The 648-nt window shown below is 48.6% G+C and overlaps 1 protein-coding gene across 1 annotated transcript in view; it reads left to right on the top strand.

The window, feature by feature from the left end:
- The first annotated feature begins 413 nt into the window (after positions 1 to 413).
- Positions 414 to 648, top strand: part of LOC109955117 (transmembrane protein 151B) — a 6,405-nt gene continuing 6,170 nt past the window's right edge. Inside the window, exon 1 of the mRNA XM_020590963.1 lies at positions 414 to 614. Coding sequence (XP_020446619.1) covers positions 414 to 614 — 201 coding nt within the window. The remainder of the gene's footprint in view (positions 615 to 648) is intronic.

The raw sequence follows: 648 nt of genomic DNA on the forward strand, positions 1-648 counted from the left end.
CGCTCGGTAAACCAGCGTAGACGACACGGAATGTTTTTAATGTGACACAACATTTCACCTCCAAAATAAAAGCTCTGCCAGGATTAACAGAAGAAAGGCGTATGGACGTCTTGACTAGGCTACCCTTCCTTCTCGCTAAAATAGTAGGTGCTTTACTCGTTTAGAAGTGATAAAAATGTTTATCTGAGATGTTTGCGGATATTTGAATGCGTCTCATAGTTTTAAGTCGCGAAACGCGCTGGGTTTGTAAGATACATCTCACACGTTATCTTTCATCCCTCCAAGATGACACTAAATGCAGGACTTGTATTGGGACGACCGTTGTGCAGTGATGGTTTTATGATGTATAACTTTATTGGGTAATTTAAACAGCCGACGACTGGCCAGTGTCAACAAGCTTCGCTGACTGCATCATGGTCAACATCTGCTGCCTGTGCTGCGGTGAAATCCCTCAACCCCGCCCCCCTCCGTCCGGCCAGCCGGGAGGACCACCGCGGGATCCCCTCTCCATGCAGCAGCAGCAACCGCAGCCTGCTGGCTCCGGCCCAGATGCTGTGGGGCTGAAGAGGGCACAAAAAGCGGGAGCAAACGGGGGGATGTTTAGAATAGAGCAAGTGAACAAGAAGGAGTGATCTTATCATTTCTTTC

Source organism: Monopterus albus, unplaced genomic scaffold (assembly GCF_001952655.1).
Source record: "Monopterus albus unplaced genomic scaffold, M_albus_1.0 scaffold13.1, whole genome shotgun sequence".
Taxonomy (NCBI): Eukaryota; Metazoa; Chordata; class Actinopteri; order Synbranchiformes; family Synbranchidae; genus Monopterus; species Monopterus albus.